The following is a 24,278-nucleotide window of genomic DNA, read 5'->3' on the forward strand; positions in this document are numbered from 1 at the left end:
TCTGTAATCTCTTCATGAAAATAATACCTAATCTTACATTTCTTTTAAACAGTTCTTTCCCTCATCTGTTTCAATGCAGTATACATTATTTATCCTCACTTTTCTTAGGTTCCCCCCAACCCTGATGTCAGTCCTACTTTACAACAGTGGCACCATACAGTATTTGTCCTCTTGTGACTGAGATATTTCACTCAGCATAATGTGCTCCAGGCTCATCCATTTTGTATAATGTTTCATGAGTTCCTTGTTTTTCAATGCAGCATAGTATTCCATTGTGTGAATATACTACAGCTTCTCTATTTGTTGATGGACAGGTGAGTTGTTTCCAACTCTTTGCTATTGTCAACAAAGCAGCAATAAACATGGATGTGCATATATCTACTTGGGTGGCAGTTCCTGTTTCTTTAGGGTATATTCCAAGTAGTGGAATTGCTAGGTCAAATGGTATTTCTCTAAGCTCCATACTGCCTTCTATAAGTGGTTGTACTATCATTTTACACTCCCTCCAACAGTGAATAAGGGTTCCAGTTTCTCCACAGCATTTGTTCTTTGCTGCTCTGTTGAATTTTACTATTCTTACTGGGGTGAGATGATATCTTATAATTGTTTTGATTTGCATCTCTCTTAGAGCTATGGATTTTGAACACTTCCTCGTGTTTGTTTGCTGTCTGTTCATATCCTGTGCTCATTTTGCACTTGGGTTGTTTACCCTTATCTTGTTGTGATGTTCGAATAGGTTATAAATTCTAGATATAAGTCCCTTATCAGACATGTCATTAACAAATATTTTTCCCCAGTCTGTGGCTTCCCTTTTTACCCTGTTGGAGAAGTTTTTGGATGTGCATAGCGATTTGATTCCTAGAAGGTCCTAATTCATCTATTTTATCCTCTCCTGGTCTTTGGTTTTTCAGTATGCTTGGAAGACTATTTATGTTGTGGATTGGGACTACTAGAGTTCTTCCAGGTTCTTCTCTAATGAAGTTTATAGTCCTTGGTTTTAATCCTAGATCCTTGCTCCATTTTGAGTTTATGGAGTGATGTGTGGATCTTGCTTTAGTTTTCTACAGGTATTTTCTCAATTTTTCTAACCCCATTTGTTAAAAAGACTTGTTTCCCCACTTAACTGATTTCATCAGTCAGTTGTCTAGAGGTATGTGGGCTGATTTTGGGGTCCTCAATTCTATTCCGTTGATATATGTGTTTGTCATTGTACCAGTACCACAGTGCCTTGACCACCACGGCAGTATAGTAGGATTGGAAATCAGGGAGTGAGATGCCTCCTACCTTCCTTGTTTCTCTTTTTAAGGAGTACTTTGCTTAATTGGGGCCTCTTTCCATTCCAAATGTAGTTGGAGATTACCTTTTCCATCTCGTTGAAGAGTGGAATTGGTATTTGTATTGGGATTACATTGAATGTGCAAACTGCCTTTAATAAAATTGGGAAGGGCGTACGCCAGGGATGCATCCTATCTCCATACCTTTTCAACCTATATGCAGAACAGATTATCCGGGAGTCTGGGCTCTATGAGGAGAAATGTGGGGTCAAGATAGGGGGACGATTTATCAACAGTCTGTGTTATGGAGATGACACAACCCTGCTTGCTGAAACTGAAGAGGACCTAAAGCACCTGCTGCAGAGGGTCAAGGACTGCAGCCTCCAATATGGATTGAGGCTCAATGTCAAGAAGACAAAGATTCTCACCACTGGACCAATTGGCAGCATCAGGATGGATGGTGAAGAGATTGAGATTGTTCACAGCTTTAGTTTGCTTGGCTCCACAGTCAACAGTCTTGGCACCAGCAGCCAGGAAATTAAAAGGCGCATTGCCATGGGAAAGTCTGCTGTTAGGGACCTCTCCAAAGGTGTGTTTGATACAGGCCATGGTCTTTGCAGTCACTTGTTATGCATCAGAGAGTTGGACAGTGACCAAGGAGGATAGAAGGAGAATTGATGCCTTTGAGCTGTGGTGCTGGAGAAGAGTATTGAGAATACCATGGACTGTTAGGAAAACAAACAGATTTGTCCTGGAAAGGGTTAAACTGGGTGGCTCCTTGGAGGCAAGGATTCTGAGGCTCCGTCTAACATACTTTGGACATGTTGTGAGGAGAGACCGGTCCTTGGAGAAGGACATCATGCTTGGGAGGGTGGAGGGACAGCGCAGGAGGGGAAGGCCCTTTATGAGGTGGATTGATTCAGTGACTGGGATAATCGGGATGGGAGTGTCAGAGACAGTGTGATTGGCACAGGACAGAGCAGAGTTTAGGGCTGTTGTACATAGGGTTGCTATGAGTCGCAAGCAACTTGACGGCACATAACAGCAACAACAATATTGTCATTTTCACAATATTGAGTCTTCCTATCCAAGAGAGCAAGGTTTATGCTTCCATTTCTCCAGGTCTCTCTTTGTTTCTTGTAGCAATGTTTTATAATTTTCTTTGAATTGATCCTCTATGTTTCTGCTTAGATTTACTCCCAAGTATTTAATCCTGTGATTAGCTATTGTGATGAATGTTGTTTCTCCTAGCCCCAGTTCTGTATTTGTTACTGTAGAGAAATCCAATTTATTTTTGTATGTTGATCTTGTATCCTGCCACTTTCCTGAATTTGGATCATCTTTTTTGGGGATAGGAACAAATATGGATCTCTTCCAGTTCAGTGGACCAGGTAACTGTCTCCCACATTTCTTGGCACAAATTGATGGTCAGGGAAAGCCTGGCCTCTGGCGTCAAATTGCGAATGATATGTAGACATTGAGCCATTTTGGATATGGAAGGAACTATATTCTGTATAGGCTGCATGCAGTCAAGGGTACAGCAAAGCCGTTGAGTCGGAATGTACCTTCAGCGTTTGGAAGCTGCAAGACCAGTATGGAAGCTGGGGTGGAAAGAGTGGTTGGGGAACAGTAAATGAGGTCAGCCAGTAAAAGGGTTCTGATGTAGTTAGATGATGTATTCATTTGTACATTTTTTGAGGAGTTTGACTTTTACTGTGAATAAGATAGAAAGCCATCAGAATGTTTGAGTATAAACATAGCATAATCATCCTTAGGGAGGTTGAGTTGAAAATTGATTGGAAAAGAATCTATGAAAGATATTTGTGATCAAAGTGATTGTGGTGAGGAGTTGTCAGATTCCAAATACATTTTATAAATAGAATTAAAAGATTTACTAGTGAATCTAATGTGGGATATAAAATGACTTTAGTGGTTTTGGTGAGCATTTGTAAAGAAATAGAATGGAACTCAGTTTGGGGATGCTGAGTTTGAGATTCTGTCTAGTTCTCTAAAGTGGAGATAGAAGGTGAGCAACATGGTAGACAAGATGAGTAAGAAGTTTAAGGTAAGAGTCGAGATCGATTATGTGTTGTGACTGTATGAGTATGCACATGTGTGTGAGTTGATATTTTTTACCATACCATGGAACAAGATGACAAAAATTGAGGTGGAAAAGAGAAGAATTCTAGAGAAGAATTAAAGAGTAAAACCAATACAGATAAAGTTCTAAAGGCCAAGTGAGAAAGAATCTTAAGTAGAAGGAGAATGAGGAGAGAGATATCAAATAAGATGAGTGTGAAGAACTGATCATTGGATTTGGCAGCATGGAAGTCATTGGTAACAATGAGTAGAGCATTTCAGTGTTGAGATGAGAAAAATAACACCATTAATCCATAGATGGTACACAGGAAAATGTAGAATAGCCAGAGTGATGCCCTTTAGTAGATGAGATGAATTGGGATTAGTGCACAAATGGAATGCATGGACTTTGCTCAGAGCACAGATGGAGACAGGTCAGGCAGGGTACGTGGGGTGAGTGGATCAATGTGATAGAAGTTTATCAAAACTCCCTTCTTCATAAGCACCTTCTTCCTCAATGAAATAGGAAGCATATTCTTTAGCTGAGATTAGAGATGAACTGGGAAGTGTTGGAGGCTGATGAGGGAATAATTATCTAGGACAGTAGTTCTTAATACCTCAGGACGATTTTGCCTGCCAGGCATAAGTGGCATTGCCGGAAGATACTGTAAGCTGTCCTAACTGTTGTGCCACTGGCTTCCAATGAGTAGAGGCCATCAGGTGTGTAGTTAAATAAACATCCTATAGGCAACCTCCCGTAACAAAGAATTATCCTGTTCAGAATTAGAAAAAGCAAAAGCCAAGATTGAGAAAGCATGCAGGAGATGGAAGGAGAGTGAGTGGATGGTTACAGAGATACTGGATACATCTAGGCAGGATAAAGGTTCCCTTTAGGTAGGTTAAGTTAGGTAAGTTAGTTAAGGTAGGTAGGTAGTTGTTAAGCCATTATGTTGACTGTGATTCACAACAACTCTGGGTGCAGCAGAGGAAAACAATCCCTGATCTTGTGGCATCTTCATAATCTTTGTTGTGTGCACTTAAGCTCTTTTTGTAGCCACTGTACCAGTCTTGTTGAGGGCCTTCTTTTTCTGCTACACTTCTGCTTTACATGACATCTTTAGCATGACGTCTTTCTTCAGGGATGGCCCCTTCCTGTTAACATGCCTGAAGTGTATTAACATAAGGTCATTGCTATTATTATGTATGACTGATCAAAACCAATTAATAAATAACCCTCCACTGGGTTTTCAGCAGCTGTAAATTGTGTGGGAATCGAGATTGCCCATCATTCTCCTTGGAGCACCTGGTGGATTTGAACTGTCTGCCACTGAGCTGGCATTGCAACTCCTTATATAAGATTAATAATCATTAATGTATAATCAGTTGGGTCTTTTACTTCCAGCCACTGTTTGACCACCGATGTGCTGTCCTAGAGTAGATGGAGAATGATCATCAACCAGGCTTGGAAATGGAATACAGCTATTTTGACCTTACAGAACTTAGCTTTAATGTTCGAAACTGTGTTTAATAAGTTGATGGGAATGCTGGATCTATGCCATTGCTACATGTATTTGACCTATTTGTTTTTCTTTGCCCAGGTTTCTTAAGGTTGTCTTTGCTTCTTCTCTGCAGACTTTCTCATGGATCTTGTACCTTTTCTCCCACAGGGCACCTTCCACAGCCAAAAGGCATTAGAGTATGGCACCCAACTAGTTGGAGGAACAACTCCGGGGAAGGGAGGCAAGATGCATTTGGACTTACCAATCTTCAATACTGTGAAGGAGGTAATTAATTAATTAATGCTAACTGAGTTTGGTAAGAAAAGCAGGAGAAAACTTAGCATAGTTGGGGAATGAAATCTTCATTGGATCGCTTTTAAAAGAATACTTTGGTCACCAACTCCTTATTGACACCATATCCCATCCTCATTACCATTTTTCTTGTAGTGCCAAGTGTGATGTGCCAGGTACTTTTCAATTTGCATGGATCTTCTTCAGTAGGAATTTCTGCATCTTTTCACCTGTCAGCATTAGAACACTTCTAAGAAGCCTCCCTGGGAGTCTCTGATTTGGCCTGTGTTGTCTTTGTGAGCTCTTTGTGCCTTCTCTATTTGAGAACTCTAGAGAGACTCAACTTAAAGTTCCAGTGGTTATCGACAAATTGAAAGATATTTCTGCACAGCCTGTGTCTTTTTGTGACCAGGTACTAGTTAGCTATGAAGGGAAAGAGTGCTGGGTCTCAAACTTGTTTGCCTTGTCATTCTTCAGTTTTCTATATGTCAGTAGTGGGTCTGACAGGTACCACACCTGACAATTCTGAATGTGACTGTGCCAGGTGCTGTGCTCCCTGGTCCTTCGGGTAGTATGTTGCTTACTTCAATCTCACCACCAACCTCTGAGCTAGGTGCTATTCCCATTCCCAGTTTATAGACAAGGACAGGTACAAAAAAGGCAAAAGATCTTGTCCACGGTCGCGCAGCTGATAAGCTTAACATTTGAGTAACCTGGTGAGCCTATACCAAAAAAAAACCCAAAAAAACCAAACCCAAAACAAAAACAGAATTGTGGAGTCAGAGTCACAAATCATAGATTCCTAGTCTTTTCACCAAATTGCAGATTTCTTTATAATATTTTTTGGATTCTTTTTAAGCTGAATTTTAATTATTTTGTATAGAAGAACTAGTGTATGCTTAGAGCTCTGGTGGCCTAGTGTTTGAAGCATTGTCCTGTCAACTTAAAGGTAGGTGGTTCCAGTCCACCAGCTGCTCTGAGGGAGACCAATAGTCTCTTCCCTTGGAATTTACAGCCTCTTAAAACCCACTTAGAGAGTCAGCTATGAGTCAGTTCCAACTCGACAGCAGTGCTGTACTTAGGGTGTATACTTAGTGTGAAAGTTCCAGTGATATAAATCCATTGCTATTGAGACAGTTCTGAGTCGTAGCAAAACGTTCAGCAAAGTAGAATTCCCCTTTAGGTTTCTAAGAATGCAAATCATTTATGAAAACCTACTTCCACATCTTTCTCTTCAGGGGCAGCTGGTGAATTTAAACAGAAACTTTAACCGTTGTTCCACCAGGGATCTAGGTAAAGATACATAAAATTAAATTTTGGAGCATTTTGTCTAATTCAGATTTTTGCCTTTATAGAGAGCTACTTTAAACTCAGTGTATATTCCATTTTTTCCCTACATTAGGTGACATGAAAAAGCTAGGCACATTCTTTACTATTTAATGAAAAAAGTGTAGAAAGTAATTTCTTGGTAGAGTCTTGGACCTTTGTTTCCTTTTAATGAAAATGAATAATTTAGAACTGATGTGTTGATAATAGAAATGCACCCCTCTACCTCTTTTAAACACAAAGTATGTTTTGAAGTTCTCAGTTTTTCTTCAAGTACACACTTATAGTGCTTTTAGAATATTACCTTCAAATTGATATTAACTTGTACTGCTTGATCCTAAACTTTGGAAGAAAATGCCAAATTCAGATATTTTTCATTTAATTTAAACTTGAAAATATTATAGGCTTTAGTACACACATGCACACACATAGTGTTTGTGTAATTTAAACATACTATATTTTAAAAGGCAAAAAATTATGTACTCTATAATCTTTAGAGGTTCTTTTTGCTTTAATTTTTTTTATATGTATTTCCCCTCTAAATTTTATATGCCTGGTTTTATGATCCTGATATATAATTGTTATAGTTACATACCATTGAGTTAAAACAGACTTATAGCTGACCATTCAGTGGGCTTTCAGAAGCTGTAGATCACGTGGGAGGAGATTGCCCATCTTTCTTCTTAGAAGCAGCTTTTTTAGTTGACAGCACGACTCCGCACACTAGTCTGCCTAAGCTCTTTTACGATAGAAAAATTGTGGGAATGGGGGTGTGCGGGGGTGGTGGGAATTGTGTACCAGTGAAGGAGTTTTTCTTTTGCTTTTCAAGGAGAGGCGCATACTGGGGCGGGTTGGGGGTGGCTGGGGGGAAAAGTGCAACAATGAAAGAATGGAATTCCAAAATCTCTGTTGATGTTCATTGAAATTAATAATAAAAAAAATTATTTTCAGGATTCCTCTTAATAGAGTCATGGACCTTTTTTCTTTTAATGAAAATTTTTCTTGCTGAGCAATTTCTTTACTATTCAGAGTGACACATCTGTATGGTAGAGTTTTCTGAAAGGGAAGAATGGAATCTTTTCATCTAGTATCTCGAGCTGTAGAATCTGTTGTCACAGTCCAGCTGCTACTGGCATTCATAGCTTTAACAAGTAGAGACAGTATATTCAATAAAATACTTATGTGCCTGTCACCCCACTTCTTTGATTTCCAGCCTAGTTTTCATTTCTTTTGTTTTTCCTCATTCGCCTCACCATCATCTTCAGCAGAGTTTTTGAAAATTCTTATTGATTGTTGGCATCATTTGTAAATGATCTGTCAGCATCTTTTTGCTTTGTTTTTCTCTGTCAGGATACCTTTTCAGTTAGCGGTACAGTAGACCAAAGTCCAGTCAGGGGTCATCCTCAAAGATGCTGTCCTTCTGTCTTCTTCCACCTCCTACTTACACTTCTTTGTTCTGTGCCTTAGTATTCATACCCACTGTAGCATTCTCTGGTGCAGTCTTTCAGAAAGATTTCCTTTTTTAACTTGACTAACTCACAGTTTTAATATTCACCAGGAGGTAACCTGCTGTAACTAAAGAGTGGAGTCCAGGGAATTAGACATATTTTTTTGTATAATGATCCTGCCACTTCCTAGCTATATGACTATGTGCATGTAGTTTAATAATCTTGGACCTCAGCATCTTTATTTGTAAAACAGGGATGATAAGCATGACTATGATGACAGTATAAACGAGCCGCCTAGAGAGTTGGATCATGAACTGTCTGTATGTAAGCTTCAGGGAGCTCAAGTTGTGGTAAGAGCAGCATAACCACACAGAAGTGTGAGTACAGGGATACGTCTGCATTAGTCCATGCAGAGAATATGTATGATAGTGCAGACTTGGGCCACACCGAGAACCAGGGTGGTCAGATTGGTGGTCTCCAAGTGCTTTGCATGCTTTAAGACAGGCAGTGTAGCATTGAATCTAATGCTTAATTGACCTATATTCTTACTCTGGACATTTATGCATGCGGATTTTATTTAGATTATGTCTATTAAACATATATTTAGAGGCAAATAGGACTGAAAAGAAATGTAATTTTCTTTTCTCTTGATAAAATTTACTATTTTTGTAAACAGATATTTGAGGAGAACCACAGAAATAGCCAAGCAAGGTGAAATCTTTGACAACTATAATGTTTTCTCCATCTCAATGCTGAAATTTAATCCAAATTGAAGGCTATAGTCTTTGATCTTCTGTGGCAAGAGTTTCAAGTCCTGTTCATTTTCTGCAAGCAAGGTTGTATCTATATAACATAGATCAGGATAATGTCTTAATTACCTAGTGTAGCTAAACAGACGAGTGGATGGCTTTAATAGTCAGAACTGCCTTCTCTCATGATTTAGAGGATTGAAAGAATAAAAATCCAAAGCAGAGGTGCCAGCTCTAGAGAAAGACTTACTCCCTCTCAGCAGTGGAGGGGAGTCCTCCTTCCTTCAACATTAACAAGCTTGCATTCTTTGGGGACTCCCTTGGTTTTGTGGTTTTGGACATTTCTCATCTAAAAGCTTCCTGGATCAGGGGCTTGAATCTAAAAAGACACTCCACTCCCAGTCATTCATTCTTGATGGTGGGGAGAGTCCCTCATTATTGCATTTCCTCCCTTTTATCTCTCTTGACCAAAAATGTATTCCAGGCTACACCCTAGGGAAATGCTCCTTAAATCTGATAAAGTCTAGGGTAGGATTAAGAAATGTTGCATTCTTCTCTTCATCTTCTTATAGCTATTTGCTTTATCAAATCATGGAGGATCATCACTCAACTTCTAAACTATGTCACTCCATGCATATGCTATATGGGGACCCAGTAGTGGAAGTCACTCATGTATTGTGGGGGGGCATAGTAAATGTTACACATGTGCTGTGTGCAGACTACTGGAAGTCACACATGTGCTATGTGGGGCACGGTAGGGGAAGTCTCACATGTGCTGTGAGAGGACATAGTAGTGGAAGTCAGTCTAACAGAAGAAGTCTTTATGTAAACCCAAATCAGGTAGCGCTTTCAGTTTTATTTACATAATTGACCCCTGAGAGTGAGAGGTCACAGGACCTCTGAGTCTGTGTTGAGCCTCAAAGGGGCAGGGACAAGGCTTTGCCTGACTGTTCTTTTTTAAACATCATGATGAATTTGACCTTGAGCATAGAAAAGATGAAGACATACGATATCTCCTGGCCCCAGACTTTCTTTAAAATCATGGTATTGGATTTATTTTAGAGTATTTATGACTTAGCCAAAGAATATCCTACTTTGTGGTTAAAATTTCAGGCCAAAGAACAGACGGGAGCGACAGCATCTGTCATTTATGTTCCACCTCCTTTCGCTGCTGCTGCAATTAATGAAGCTATGGAGGCAGAAATGCCCTTGGTGGTGTGCATCACCGAAGGCATCCCACAGCAGGACATGGTGCGGGTCAAGCACGCACTGCTGCGCCAGGGAAAGACCAGGCTCATCGGGCCCAACTGCCCCGGAGTCATCAACGTGAGTGACAAAGTAGAAACGAGCCCAGAGCTAGCCCCTCATGGGCCTAGCTGACTTTGAATGAGTCCAAGCGTATATGACCTCTGAGTTACCTTTTATTTTTCTCCTTCTCTGAAACGGATTTATTTTCAGCCTGGAGAATGCAAAATTGGTATCATGCCTGGTCATATTCACAAAAAAGGAAGAATTGGTAAGTATGTTTCCTGTTTTCTTGTAGATTTTTAAAAAACAACCTCAGCCTTAAACTCTTAAAAGTAATGAAGAAAATGTGTGAGTATGCAGGTAATACTAGTTTTAATTGGGATTGAGTTTAGCAGAGATATTGCACATTGAATTGATTTTGTATCCTAACTGAAGGAGCTTATTTGAGAAGTAATTAAAATTCTACACATTCAGTGAAGCCATTCGTTAGGGATTTTAAAGATTCTTTTACTGTTCAGCATGTTAGCTTCTTCCATATATTTGCATGTTTCAGGAGTTCTGTTTTATTTGTGAGTAGTAGTCTATTTTATTTCTGAATGGTCGTCTATTAAGAACCCTGATGGCACTGTGGCTTAAGTGCTTAGCTGTAAACCAGAGCATCCTCAGTTTAAATAACAGCTGCTTGGTAGGAGAAGGATGTGGCAGTGTGCTCCCATACAGATTATAGCCTTGAGAACCCAGGAAGACAGTGCCACTGTCATGTAGGATCACTGTGAATTGGAATCAACTCCTAACAGTAATGGATTTGATTTTCTTACTTCATTTCTAGTATTCTGTTGTACAATTGGACTAGTATGCCTGTCTGTTCTCCCATTAATGAACGTTTGGGTTACTTTCAGATTTGGGCCATTATGAATACAGTTTGAGTGAACATCTGTGTTGAAAGGCCAGTGCAGCTCTGGTGGTGTAGTCTGTAGGGAGTTGTACCACCATCCCAAAGGCAACACCTTCCTGGGTGTGCAAATACACCAGCAGCTCCACCAGAGAAGAATGGGCAGTATCTTTTTGCAATTTCCAGCCTCTGAGGGTCAGCCTTGATTTCATTCCCACTCCACAGCAGTGAAGCTGCTGTTAAGAAGTTAAATACATTTTGTAAATAGGTCTTTTTGTGTCCACATTTTAATTTTTTAAAGGGACTCTAATACCTAGGAATGACTTGCTAGGCCAAAGAGTTAAAATATGTAACTCTTTTTAAAAAAAATTATCAAATATTCTATGCAGTAGCTGTCCCAGTTTACATTTCCACTTTTTGTGTACGAGAGTTTCCGCAGCTCCAGTTCTTCTCAGGCACACTTGGCATTGATGGTTTTTCTTACTGTTGCCTTTCCACTTACTCTAATGGTATCTTGTTGGGATTTTAATATTTGTTTTCCTAGACTGTAGTGGCATTGAACACCTTTTCATGAGCTTGTTGACCATTCACATGTCTTCTCTTTGTGAAGTATCTATTTATGTCTTTTACTCATTATTTTCTTAGTCACATGATCCTGGTAGTTACTGATGCTCTTAAACATCCTTAGGAGTATTTAAACTCTTTAGGGAGCTCTGGTGGCTTAGTGGTAAGGAGTTGCACTGCTAACTGAAAGGCACATAGTTCACATCCACCAGTTGCTCTGCTGGAGAAAGATAGGTAGTCTCATCTCATGTGATTTACTGCCTCTGAAAACCTGCTAGATGGTCAACTATGGGTCATTTTCAAGTTGACAGTTGTGATGTGCTGTCAAATCACTTGCAACTCATAACGACCCTGTGTACAACAGCCCTAAACCCTACTTTATCCTGTGCCAGTCTTACTGTCTCCAACACAACTACCCTCATTACCCCAGTCACTGAATCAATCCATCTCATTGAGGGTCTTCCTCTCCTGCACTGTCCCTTTACCCTCCCAAGCATGGCGTCCCTCTCCAAGGACGAGTCTCTCCTTGCAACATGTCCAAAGTATGTCCGACGAAGCTTCAGAATCCTTGCTTTCAGGGAGTAATACATAATGATAAGTACTCTTTGGGTCTTTGAATGGCTGCTACTGAATGCTTTGATTGCCAAGTCTCTTGAATTGAGTGTTGCAGAAAGAGTTCCTTGTGCTTAATTACCTTTCTGATCACTGCTCTGCTTCCTTCGGTGCTGTAAACTTATGGAGACCTAAAAATTAAGAGGCATTCAAGAAGATCCTTTAGGCCTTACTTCTCAGAATGGTGCTAACATTGGTCAGGATCTAATTTTTTTCTAAGTACTCCCCTAAACCAAAATTATGTGACTTTTTAGGGGCTTAAGAGAGAAAAGGTACTGGCTGTGCATTGACTACTCCTTTTTTTTACATCGATGCTAATACTCTGAGTATTGAGTCCTGCTCTTTACGTTAAAATTTAAGGAAAAAAGGATTTTTTTCAGTTCTGGATTTCTGAAAGGGATGTAGTTATCATAATGGCAGTATAATGATTTAGGGACTTTGTAGTTTGTGTTATGGGGCCATGTTGACTGCTAACTGAAAGGTTGGTGGTTTGAATCCACCAGCAGCTGCACAGAAGATGCAGTGTGTTTCCATTAAGATCTGCACCTTCGGAACCCTTATGAGAGCTTGCCGTCGCTTGGGACTACCCCAGCAGCAGTGGGTTGGAAGGTGCCTGTCTGTGCTAATAACATTTGTATCAGGAAGTGAAATGCATTGAAGGAAGGGGCTGGATTCCAAGTTGTTGCTATTTAACTTTACTGTGTTTTTGTACTTGTAATCGCAAGTGACTCACTTGACTCCCCTGTTCTTTCTTTTAATGATTAAATCTTTTATGTTGAAATAGTTGCATATTCACATGTAATTGTAAGAAATAATACAAAGCTTGTGTTGCTACCAGATTTCTTCTAATGATGACATTTTGTAGAACTGTGGTAAATTGTCACAATCAAGATACTTGTGTTCTCAAGATTGAATATTCCATCAGCACACAATTATTCATCTTGCTTTTTTATAGTTGTTTCCTGTTCCCTTCTGCTTGCCCTGTGAACCTGGAATGTCTAGTTGATCCCGACTACACAGTGATTCTCCAAAACCTTACTCTTATCCCCTGGGTCGTAAGAGACCACCAGTGGTGTGCTAGCTCTTTCAGTGGCTGTCTTCCTTACAGTACTGGAACCTTCGGGTCAGTAAAGACTATTTTCTTCACGCCTGTGATCTTAGTGTTGAACACAGTTCTTGGTCAAGAAAGTACTCGGCAAACATTTTCCTGGATAAACCGAAACTGAATAATTCTTAATGGAGCATTCTACATCTTCTTCAGCAAAGTCCAGTTCCAGTCATTTTAAGTCTCTTCATCGACTAATTTGTGACAGGCCCATTATTCCAGCCGTCTCATTCATCTGTTTCCCCTTATTCTTGAGACTGGAAGCACAGTTTCTCCTATGTAGTCCTTTCACAACTGAGATGGTTTAGAGAAGCTTCATAGCTCACATTTAGATGGAGTGAGACCAGGGAAGACTTCAAGGAGAAAGCCACATTTAAGTTTTTATTGTGAATCTTGAAATGTGGTTAAAATTTTTGTCAGATGGTGAAAGTGAAGGCTCTATTGAACAGAACAAATAGGAATATAGAGGCAAGTATGATGTTTAATTGAAGGATGAAACTGTGTCACCAGAGTAGGATGTCCGAAGAGGTGGGCTGAGACTGTGCTCGGCTGGGATTTGATGCCAGACTCCATTTGAAGTGAGGCATGCTCAGAGCTGTCACTGTCTGATGAACTCATCTAAGGGAGTATGCTGGCTGGGGCACTGTCCAGCAGTGACTGGTATACACACACATCTGTCTGTCACTTAGACAGATTTGTGCAGAACATCTAAACTTAAAATATTCTCAAACTGATAGTAGAAGAGGTGTGTTTATGCACAGACTAAACATCTAGTGCCCAATACAACCTAGTGCAGCTGTGATTTTTTTTGTTGTTGTTGTTTCAATCTGACAAGAATTCTAGTTTCCCTTGTAGGGGGATCATCTTTTTAGAAAAGAATCTCCTTTGCCTTTAAAGAATGATCTCAGGCAGAGATTTAAAGAAAGAGAACCTTGGACATCGGGAGTTACCTGCCACCACAGAGGAGATGTTCTAATTTTAGTCTGTATCATAGTACTGTGTGTAAAATATTTAGATTCTTTTACAAATTGCTCTCACACCTAAAGTTACTCATTTACACTTGTCTGAGTGTTGACATTATGAATCCACTTTTTATATATTTCCTGTTGTAAAGTATTGCACAGTTGAGACGTAGAAAAATGATTTCCCTAAAGCTCAGCCATGCATAGTGAACTTTAAGAGAAGACACTGATGGTGGGCTAAAGAGGAGACCCCCAGAAGCCATCATACTCCTCTGCACACGCCTATCCACATAGGAAACCAAATGGATTCACAAAAGCTTACAAAGGAAACTAGGTGATGGGCTTGACTCTAGAGAGATATTGTTTTGATGCCCCAATTTTTTCTATATTTTAAAATCTATACATTGTTTGAAAGTAGTATGGAAAATAGTTTCAGGATAAGTTAGATAATACAGTGTATGAGCTGATGTTCTGGTGGTCTAATAGTTGAATATCTCTAAATCTACTCTTTTTGTTTTATTACCCCTAAGAAGTTATACCAACCAAGTTCCTGCCGATACCATCCCCTTCATAAAAATTCTCAGGAGAAATAATTTATATGGTTTTTTTTTTAATTGAATGTTGTAGTCATAACATCACAATAATGAATAATTTTTAGAACTCCCCTATAAGTGTTTTTTCTTATTTTCTCATTTGAAGATACTGGATTGCATTTTATATATGTTGTTGTTAAGTGCCATCGAGTCGTAGGCGACTCATAGCGACCCTATGAACAAAAGACCTGAACATTTGTATAACTTTCATCCTTTCTCCAGGTTCATAGGGTTTCCGGAGGCAAGCTATTTCGGAAATGGATGCCATTCCTGCTTCCAGGCTGTTTTAATCAGAGAGCTCCACCAAACACTGTCCACCATGGGTAACCATTATCACATTTGACACATGAGTGTCACAGTGTTCAGCTTTACAGCAACCATGAGTTAACCTCTGTACAGAAAGTGGACAGACTAGGGCTTTATGATCTAGAAGAATGTTTGAGCTAAAACAGTTAAAACCAGGCCCCATGTAAATTATTTAGAGTATTTGTAATGGAGTTGATAGTATGATAGTCTGTCATATGAACACAATTTAATGTTTCTGAGTTTCTTTTCTTTAAGGTATTGTGTCCAGATCTGGTACCCTAACTTACGAAGCAGTTCACCAAACGACACAAGTTGGATTGGGGCAGTCCTTGTGTATTGGTAAGGTATTTTTGCTAAAATAATTTTATTGGCACATAATATCTTCATTGAATGAGTACAATATTTACTAGTTTGGTTATTAGCTAGGTATTTGGTAAGGTTTTATTAAGTGAATATTGTGATCTTAAATTTGATTTGCTGAAGTTATAGTTTCAAGACAATCTCATGTCGAAAAACAAACATGTGGGTCTCCTTGCTCCTGGGGAGTGTGGCTACCTGAGGAAATCACACACATGTCACTTACTTTGCTTCCTGGAAGGAAAAAAAAAAAATCATTCTTAATATTAGAACTTTTGTTACCAGAATTATGTTAGGACTTTCATAGTTCCTTACCTCTCTGCCATTCATGAGCTCAGTCTTAAGGCAATCCTTTGAGCTCTCTCTGAACTGGGAAGTTAATCTCAGAGCCTTAGAGAAAACCAAGGCTGAATTATCCAGAACCTTTTTTTTTCCTCACCACATCATAGTTCATCACATTTTAAAAACTAGTAATGAATTATTACTAATGGAAGATCTATCAACAATCAGCGTTATGCAGATGATACAACCCTGCTTGCTGAAACTGAGGAGGACCTGAAACGCTTGCTGCAGAGGGTCAAGAACTGCAGCCTCCAATATGGATTGAGGCTCAATGTCAAGAAGACACAGATTCTCACCCCTGGACCAATTGGCAACATCAGGATGGATGGTGAAGAGATTGAGATTGTTTACAGCTTCAGTTTCCTTGGCTCCACAGTCAACACTCTCAGTACCAGCAGCCAGGAAATTAGAAGACGTATTGCTATGGCAAAGTCTGCTGTTAGGGACCTCTCCAAAGTACTGAAGAGCAATGGTGTCCCTTTGGAGACTAAGGTGCATCTGATACAGGCCATGGTCTTTGCTATCACTTGTTATGCATCAGAGAGTTGGATAATGACTAAGGAGGACAGAAGGAGAATTGATGCCTTTGAGCTGTGGTGCTGGAGAAGAGTATTGAGGGCACCATGGACTGCTAGGAAAACAAACAGGTTCATCCTGGAAAGGGTTAAATCGTGCTGCTCCTTGGAGGCAAGGATTCTGAAGCTCCGTCTAACATACTTTGGACATGTTGTGAGGAGAGACCTCCTTGGAGAGGGACCTCATGCTTGGTAGGGTGGAGGGACAGCGCAGGAGGGGAAGGCCCCCTATGAGGTGGATTGATTCAGTGACTGGGATAATTGGGATGGGTGTGTCAGAGACAGTGCGATTGGCACAGGACAGAGCAGAGTTTAGGTATGTTGTATATAGGGTCACTATGAGTCGCAAGAGACTCGACGGCATATAACAACAACATATATAACAATAACATGTAACAATAACAACAATGAATTATTACAAGACAAGACATTGATAGTGGACTAAAGAGTAGAACTCTGGCTGTTGTTTTACCTACATAATGTAGGTAAAATACCTTTTTAAAATATGAAACAATGTGCTTTCCCACAAGCTCATTTTATAAAGGAAATGAGCTGGTAGGCTTGACTCGAGGGAGATCTTGACGTTACTTCCCAGTTATCTGTATAGTAGTTTTAAACTATTTCAGCACTTAGACCCCGCCCCCCCCAAAAAAAAAAACCCCACCAACCGTCAAATTCTCGTTTTTACTAATATTCTTTTAAGGTCTTAGGCTCCTTTAAAAAACTATCAAAAATAGTTGTGAGGTTGGTTTTTTGCCCTTAAGTAAAAAAAAAAAAAAAATAAAAGAATATAATAATAGAGTATTTTTATGAAGATTCAGATGTATAAATTGAGTTTTGCACACATCAGCAGAGCCTTTGAATGTACATAACTCTGTTAGAAAGTTACTTAGGGTGTTGGAGATTGGAAAAAGACTTTTAAGATGCCTTTGCCACATCCATCTTCTCCAGCTTCAGTATTTTAACTTGTAAACTGAAACATTACAATACCCATCTTACAGAGAGAAGAATTAAGAAATGACAGGTCCAATGTGCACTTGGGCACTAATTGGCATTTAGATATTTATAAAAAGTAAGAAATTGATTCTTTGTTTAAAAAGGTTAATGTGACAGCCAAGGCTATAGGGAACATTTACTTCAATCTTGTGTAGATCTGCATTTGAGATTGTCATGTGCTTGGAGAAGAGCTCCTGCATGCCGGCTCCGTTGTCATCTGCTTTGGGTCTCAGGGTGACACCTTGCCCCATCCCTATCATGTGACTTGTTTCTTGAAACTTGTAAATGTTTCATCTGCAATCAGCTTATTAAATAGTTCCACAGTGCAAATAAAATTTTAAGTGTGGAATCAAAGTATGAGACAAAGATTCTCACCAGTGAACCAATTGGCAGCTTCAGACTGGATGGAGAAGAGATTGAGGTGGTTAACAATTCCAGCTTTCTTAGCTCCACAGTCAACACTCTTGGCTTCAGCAGTCAGGATATCAAAAAGATAAATTGCATTGGTGAAGTCTGCAGTCAAGGACCTTTCCAGAGTGGTAAAGAGTAATGATGTCAGTTTAGGGACTAAGGTACACCCAGTCCAGGCATTTGCAATTACTTGCTATCCATCAGAGACAGGGACAATGAAGAAAGAAGAATTGATGCCTTTGAGTTGTGGTGCTGGAGAAGAGTACTATATACCACGGACCTCCACGAGAACAAACAGGTCTACTATGGATAGGGTGAAACCAAGTTTCTCCTTGGGGCAAGGATTTTGAAGCTCCATCTCACATATTTTGGGCACCTGGGCAGGAGGGACCAACCAGTCCTTGGAGAAGGACATCATCCTTGGAAGGGTAGAGGAAGAATACAGCAGAGGAAGACCCTGGATAAGATGGCCTGACACAGTAGCTGAGGTAATGGAGATAAGTGCATGTCAGAGTCAGTGAGACTAGCTCAGGATAGAGCAGGCTTCAGAGCCGTTGTACTCAATAGCAGTCACAAGGAGTTACAGTGGACACTGGCAAATAATAGCAATACAACAACAAATGTGGGATCAGAGAAAACATTGTATCTTTCCTCTCATGGAACATCAGCTTGCAACATAAAACACATTTCTTAAAATGTTCATTTAAATGAAAAAATGTGGGAGTAGTTTGAGGGCAGAGACTTGTTAAATGAGCTAAAACTAAGAGTTGTCTCTTGTGACTTTCAGTAACCAAGCACCACTTAGCATTGTCTTATTATAAGCAGTAATACATATAAAATTTCATTTAATCCAAGAGTGAAGACACATTTCTTAGCATTAGGGAGGAGGGAGGTAAGCAAATTTAAAAAACCTATAGAGATTGCTTGTCTTGATCTAAATTCTATGGTTTGAGCCTGATATTTTCAGTTGGTGTTTATATTCTTTGACTTTTTGCAGGCATTGGAGGTGATCCTTTTAATGGAACAAATTTTATTGACTGCCTTGAAGTATTTCTGAATGATCCAGCCACAGAAGGTATCATATTGATTGGTGAGATTGGTGGTAATGCAGAAGAAGATGCTGCAGAATATTTGAAACAACATAATTCAGTAAGTTTAGGCTAAGAAAAATGTAGCTTTTTGGATTTTGTCTTAGTTTGAGTTGAAATGAGATGTAAATACTGATACATTGGTGAAAAAGAAAGACACCCCCCCCCCCCAGTGAGATGATTGATAACAGTCATTGCAACATTGGGCTCAAACAGTGGCTGCGAAGACAGTGCAGGACCTGGCAGGCAGTGTTGTGTTTTGTTGTATGGGTGACTGTGAGTTGAAAGCTACTAGTTGGCATCAGCTTACAGCCTTGCATCTCAAGATGTCTTGGCAATGAGAAGAGTGCTGAGTCCAAAGCTGTGTCAGAACAAACACCGTCTAAGACACTTGAGGCACAGACATGCCCCTTGGCTGACTGTAAATCACACCAGGTTGTGTTACTGAAGGGGACGGGACGGTGTTACACTTCTTTACCCTGCCATTCACCTCCTAACCCCAGTCACACCAGGTTACCCTGTGGAGGGGGACTGCACTACTGCTCTTTACCCTGCCATTCACCCCCTAACCCTATACAGGTGCAGCCACTTCAGGATCTGGCCAAACCAATCAGAACCATAGCTGAGTTTTTACATAAAAGTAACTCTCATATTCTTGAATGATATATACTTATTTTAGAGGGATTAAATTTTTTTTTAATACTAATTTTTCATGGAAATATGAAGATAAAAATAAAATTTCCCCACTAGGCCTTCAGTTCTGGCCCCTCAGGAAAGTTTGGGCTCTTTCTGGATTGGTTTATTGTCTCTCCCACAATATCTGTACCCTCTGAACCCTCCCCTCCGAGTCCCACCCCACACTGATGAGATTTAGGTAATGTAATACATTTATGGCAGAGAGCACCGGCCCCTTAGTTAACACTCTCCTCACTCAGTTTCCTGTGTAAATCCTTAAGTGAAGATGCTCCTCTTATATAAACAGCATCGTGCACTTTCTAAGAGAAAAGCCTCAGAAGTAGGTGATTTCTCTCCTGGCCTATTTCTCCCCAGTTACCTCTGTGCTGTGTCTCAGATCTAGAGCCACCTCTGTAACTAGTCCTTCAGCCGTGGCTTCATTCCATATCTCATGTCACCAGAACCATTTCAGTAATTTTCTCCCTGTTGTCTCCACACTTTCCCGTCCTTTACCAGACCCTGTTGCTAAGACCACCTGAGTTGTCTGCTCTTTTTAAGCACAGATATTAGGTGCTTCATGCCCCTGTTTAAAACCATGCAGTGTTGGCCATCCATGTAGGACAGATGCCTTTGATAGCCTTACCATGCAATGCCAGTCCCTCACATCACATTTTGTTTTCCTTGTCACTAACCTTTGCTCTGGTGGGAGCTTTGGTGGCATAGTCTGTAAGGAATTGCACTGCCAGCCAAAGACTATGCTTCCTTGATGGTTGAAATGCACCAGCTGCTCTGCAGGAAAAAGATGGGCAATAACTAGCTGAAGAGTCAAGCTGTGAGTCAGCTGCAAATCAACAGCAATCAATGACTTTTTTTACCCTTATCCTTTTGCAAAGAATATTTACTATCTGACTCTCAGCTAGAATGAAAATCAGAGAACTATTATTCTTGGTGTCCAACATAGTCCCTTAACATGTTGTGTTGTGTGCTGTCGAGTTGCAGCTGAGTCATAGCAAACCCTCCAGTAGGTTTTCAAGGCTGTAAATTGTACGAGATGAAATTACCCATCTTTCTCCCAAGGAGCAGCTGGTGGCCTTGAATCACCTCCTTTGGGCTGGCAGCGCAGCTCCTTACCATTAGACCATCAGTCTAATAAATGAAACAGTAGATTATTAAGAGAGTGACGTCTTCTTTATTCGAGTCTTTTGAAGACAGAAAAGTTGCTTGAAATTTAAATAAAAATTGACCTTTTGGAAAAATTTTATATGATGTTACATTATGTTAAAACACATAAATCTTTCATTAAGGCTCTCAATTCTAAAACACTTGAATAGCTAATAATGTGGTGGGGGAAAGCTAAACATCTGTATTTTCTTTCATATCACACGTTCTCCTATTCCTGATTAATTACTACGGAATTAACTAATAAAAGTTAATCCCCCCCAAAAAAGAAGAGATATTATATGTAAGATTCATGGGTATACATTTAAATGAAATTAATAAATACAGATGAATTAAACAAAACATTTTAAACAATACTTGTTGTTAGGGACCACTGAATCAACTCCATCGCATAGGAACCTCATGAACTGCACCATCCTCACTCATCTGCTGTGTTTGAGCCTGTTGTTAGTCACTGCTGCAGTCCATCTTGTTGAGGATCTTCCTCTCTTTTGCCGACCCTGTATCTTTCCCAGCATAATGTCCTTTTTCCCAAGGATTGGCCTCACTTGACAACAGGCCAAAAGTATGTGAGACAAAGTTTCACAGTCCTTACTTACCTCCAGGGAGCACCTTGCTGCACTTCCTCTAAGATAGGCTTTTTCTCTTGGCAGTCCATGGTATACTTGATACTCTTCACCAGCTCCACAGTTCAAAGGCAGTGTTTCTTCTTGGGTGCATAACAGTACTTAGCAGGCAGTAAATACTCAATACATGTTAGCTGCTGCCACTACGACTGTTTTTATCTTTGTTCCTAGGACAATAATTAGTTGTAAAGTTGTGCTGTTTAATCTTTTAACTTGCTTCTTTGAATAAGATGGATTTTTGTTCTCCTTTTATGAATGAAAACATAGACGTAACTTGCCAGTTATGGGTGCACAGTGAAAGAACCACACGTGGGACTTGTACTCAGGTCCTGGTTTCTCTACCATACTATGGTGAGTTTAGGAGACAGATGGTAAGGCTTTAGAATAAGAGGCTACAGGTCTTTTGGATAAGAGGTAGAGGTTTGGACTGTTTTGATATCCTGTTTCAGCTTCATCATACTCTTGTTTGTATTTTCCTCTTCCTAAAATCTCAAAAGACTTTTCTTTTTGGGTCAGTGGGGCAGAGTGTAAGATTGTTAAACAGTATGAGTTCATCATAATCTTGCTCCTTTGTAATGTAACAGGATGACTCAAATGGAAATTAATGTTGTTATATACTGTTAAGTCAGAGCCCACCCAAAGCTGACCCTTCACTGGGTTTTCAGAGACATGGAAGGAGATTGCCCATCTGTCTCCCATGGAGCAGCTGGTGGATCTGAACTTCATGCATTTGGGTTGGCAGCACAGATCCTTACCACTAAGCCACCAGAGCTCCCGAGGTGGAAATTAGTGCCATGCAAAGGTGGGGTACTCAGATCTTATTCAGAGCTCATGAGTAAATGAATAAATGACTTGTGGAGTCTTTTTACAACTCTTCCACTGGAACTATAGTAGTTTCTGGACATACAGAGATGAATGAAAACACATTCCCTTTGTTCATGGAATTCATAGCTTAATAGGAAGAGTATATGAAAGTAAGTTATACCAGAATACTAAGTTTCGCAGTAGAAACATGTAAAAAGCTCAGCAGGCTTGTTAAGCAGATGGTCAGCTGTCAGGGCATTTGTTGAATGTGTGAGGAAGAGTCAGGGGAGGCTTAGGGGGATGGAGAGGCCTGACAACTCTTAGAAATTACATGGACATTTGTCAGGGACCCAGGGTGGGGAGAACATTCTCACAGAATAAGCAGGAAACAGCTTGGTGCGTCTGGAAAACCATAGCCGTTGTGGGTGCCTGGGAGTCAAGTGGAGGGGAGAATATAGAGGAGGCAGCAGTCAGCAGTGTAAGAGTGTAGAACCTGTGTCGGCCCCTTGTGGGAATCCCAGCAGCAGCAGCAAAACTATGTCTGTGATCATTCACACACAGTGAGAAAAGATACGTATGTACCAGTTTCACACAAGAAATAGCCTTGATGTAAAGCAGTGAAAACCCCTAATTTCATAAAAATATAACCCTTGGGTCAATATTTTATGATAAAGTGAGAAATAACTATAAAGTGAATTGTCCAACTGTTTGAGTTATGACCAGAATTAGCCTCTTGATTCATACTGGCAACAGTTGTACTCGAAAAACCAACAGGTTGACAAGATGGTTATTGAAATGCAGGGATTTGGCAGACATTGCCTCAGAAGTCTGTGGAGGAAAACAATGAATTGCACTTGTCACTGATAAAATTTGAGTTTTCAAGTAAACATTGGAAATTTGGAAAAGTGTCCGCCATTGTGAACTTGACAGCTTTGTACTATTTATAAGCTTTTCTAGGAAGCAGGGCTTTATGAGAAGGAATGTGGGAATGTGGCATCAGGATTGGAGGTAGACTCATAAACAACCTACATTATACAGATGACACAACCTTGCTTGCTAAAACTGAAGATGACCTGAAGCACTTGCTGCAGAAAGTTAAGGACTGTAGTTTTTAATAGGATTGAAGCTTAACATCAAGAAGACAAGATTCTCGACACTGGGCCAATTGGCAGCATCATGATAGATGGAGAAGAGATTGAGGTTGTTAACAATTTCAGCTTGCTCAGCTCCACTCTTAACACCAGCAGTCAGGAAATCAAAAGATGAATTGCACTGGGAAAATCTGCTGTCAGGGATCTCAACAAAGTGTTTAAAAACAGTGATGTCAATCTAGAGACTAAGGTGTGCCTAATCCAGGCCATGGTCTTCTCAGTACTTGCTGTGCATCAGAGAGCTGGATAGTGACTGAAAATGACAGAGGAAGAATAGATGCCTTCAAGTTGTGGTGTTGGAGAAGAGTCTTGAACATACCATGGACTGCTAAGAAAACAAATAGGTCTGTCTTGGAGAGGGTGAAACCAAGTTTCCTTGGAGGCTAGGATTTTGAAGCTCCGTCTAACATACGTTGGGCACATGGCCAGGAGAGACTGATCCTTGAAGAAGGACATTGTTCTTGGTAGGGGTGGAGGGACAGCATAGGTGAGGAAGACCCTGGATGAAATGGATAGATACAATGTTTGGGGCAAAGGGGATTGATGTGTCAGAATTAGAGAGACTGGCTCAGAACAGGGCAGGGTTCAGAGTTGCTGTGCATAGGATTGCTATAGGTTGTAGACAACTCGGCAGAACGTAACAACAACAGGTGAGATTGGAGATGATACTGACAAATATCAGTTGTTGGGAGTGATGAATTTGCCAGCTTTTGGAAGACTTATGTAACTCATTGAGCCTTGTTTTCCATCTGACAATATTAGTTACAAAATCATTGTAAATTCAGTGACTCATTCAAAATGCAGAACCAATAGGTTTCACAGTAACAGGACAAAAATTGTACTACTGCACTTAGATTCTAACACTGTATCCAAACTTTAAAGAACTTTAAAAAATTATCTCTCTGGAAGAGTTTAATGTAGTCCAAGGAACACTATCAAGTTCATCTGAAAAGTTATTAGAATACTTCTTCCTGTTTCATTTTTGTGTGTTTCTAAGGCCAGATTTCACATGCACCCACCAAAAGAACATGTTGTGCAATATTATTCAAAATGGGTGACCCTGGAGGACATTATGCTGAGTGAGGTATCTCAGTCACAAAGGGACAAATGCTATATGGTGCCACTG

The 24,278-nt window shown here is 40.1% G+C and overlaps 1 protein-coding gene across 1 annotated transcript in view; it reads left to right on the plus strand.

The window, feature by feature from the left end:
* SUCLG1 (succinate-CoA ligase, alpha subunit) overlaps positions 1-24,278 on the plus strand; it is a 45,868-nt gene that overhangs the window by 15,918 nt on the left and 5,672 nt on the right. The window contains exons 3-7 of the mRNA XM_006900382.1: positions 5,021-5,137; positions 9,780-9,992; positions 10,125-10,182; positions 15,204-15,287; positions 18,627-18,778. Of these exons, the coding sequence (XP_006900444.1) occupies positions 5,021-5,137; positions 9,780-9,992; positions 10,125-10,182; positions 15,204-15,287; positions 18,627-18,778 (624 nt within the window). The remainder of the gene's footprint in view (positions 1-5,020; positions 5,138-9,779; positions 9,993-10,124; positions 10,183-15,203; positions 15,288-18,626; positions 18,779-24,278) is intronic.

This window comes from Elephantulus edwardii, unplaced genomic scaffold, assembly GCF_000299155.1.
Source record: "Elephantulus edwardii isolate Elephantulus edwardi_28Jun2011 unplaced genomic scaffold, EleEdw1.0 scaffold00283, whole genome shotgun sequence".
Taxonomy (NCBI): domain Eukaryota; kingdom Metazoa; phylum Chordata; class Mammalia; order Macroscelidea; family Macroscelididae; genus Elephantulus; species Elephantulus edwardii.